Source organism: Pinus tabuliformis, chromosome J, assembly GCF_031772625.1.
Source record: "Pinus tabuliformis cultivar Carrire ecotype Pingquan chromosome J, CPIR1, whole genome shotgun sequence".
NCBI classification, from domain to species: Eukaryota; Viridiplantae; Streptophyta; class Pinopsida; order Pinales; family Pinaceae; genus Pinus; species Pinus tabuliformis.
Window position 1 is genome coordinate 183,202,956 of NC_142295.1, and position 1,050 is coordinate 183,204,005.

The 1,050-nt window shown below is 44.1% G+C and overlaps 1 protein-coding gene across 1 annotated transcript in view; it reads right to left on the bottom strand.

Moving 5' to 3' along the window:
- The window catches only part of LOC149226287 (uncharacterized), a 37,457-nt gene extending 36,742 nt beyond the window's left edge, over nt 1–715 (bottom strand). Inside the window, 1 exon segment of the mRNA XM_089380165.1 lies at nt 69–715. Coding sequence (XP_089236291.1) covers nt 69–715 — 647 coding nt within the window.
- Between the last annotated feature and the right edge of the window lie 335 nt (nt 716–1,050).

The following is a 1,050-nucleotide window of genomic DNA, read 5'->3' on the forward strand; positions in this document are numbered from 1 at the left end:
CCTTCCGATTGGTGTCCACTGCTAATCTGGCAGAAATGATCTCCACCAAAACGACCCCGAAGCTGTACATATCGGATTTCTCTGTCAGCTGATAGCACTGATAATACACTGGATCAAGGTAGCCTGGTGTGCCCTGTGGAGAAGTGGTGACATGTGAGGCATCTACAGGCACAAGTCTGCAAAGCCCAAAATCAACCACTTTGGCAATAAAATTTTCTCCCAAGAGAATGTTTGAGGATTTCACATCTCTGTGCAATATAGGCGGATGAACACTGTGAAGAAAAGCCAAGGCCTGCGGAGTTTGAACAGCAATATTAAAGCGAGTATTCCATGGTAATCCCTTGGGGTCTTTGCGATCGCCATGAAGATGATCAGCTAGGGTTCTGTTTGGGGAAAATTCGTATACGAGCAGCAGCTGTGGGCTGTGTACAGGGGTGCAGCCATAAAGCCGGACAATGTGTGGATGATTCAAAGTCGAAAAAATCTTAACCTCATTGATGAACTGATCGAACTGATCGACCCTCTTGGAGTTATCATGAGAAAGTCTCTTTACCGCCACAGTTCTTCCGTCGCTAAGCTTACCCAGATAGACCGACCCGAGCCCTCCAACACCAATTTCGTTCTCCTCGTGGAAGCAATTTGTTGACTGGCGAAGTACTTCGTAAGAGAATATTGGCAAATCGCCTGTCTCGCGCCCAAGCACACACGCTTCCATGTCCTTTCTCTCATATTTGCAGAAATTCCTAGAACTTTTTCTTTTTTTCAGACAATACCCTAATAACAGTACCGCTATTGCTACCAAAGCAATTCCTCCAGTGGAGCAACCTGTGGTGAAGATAGATATGAATGTGATCCTGTGTCCAACGCCGAATAAAATAATGAAAAGAAAGATACAAATTCAGTACTAAATCACCGTGGAGATACCGAATACTAGGAAGAATTATATTTACCTATTACAATGGCGGGCCGATTTTTATGACCTGCAACGCGGTCATAACAACTATTATGAGTAAAAGCAAAATCGATAGTTTTTGCAAAGAGGGGAAACAC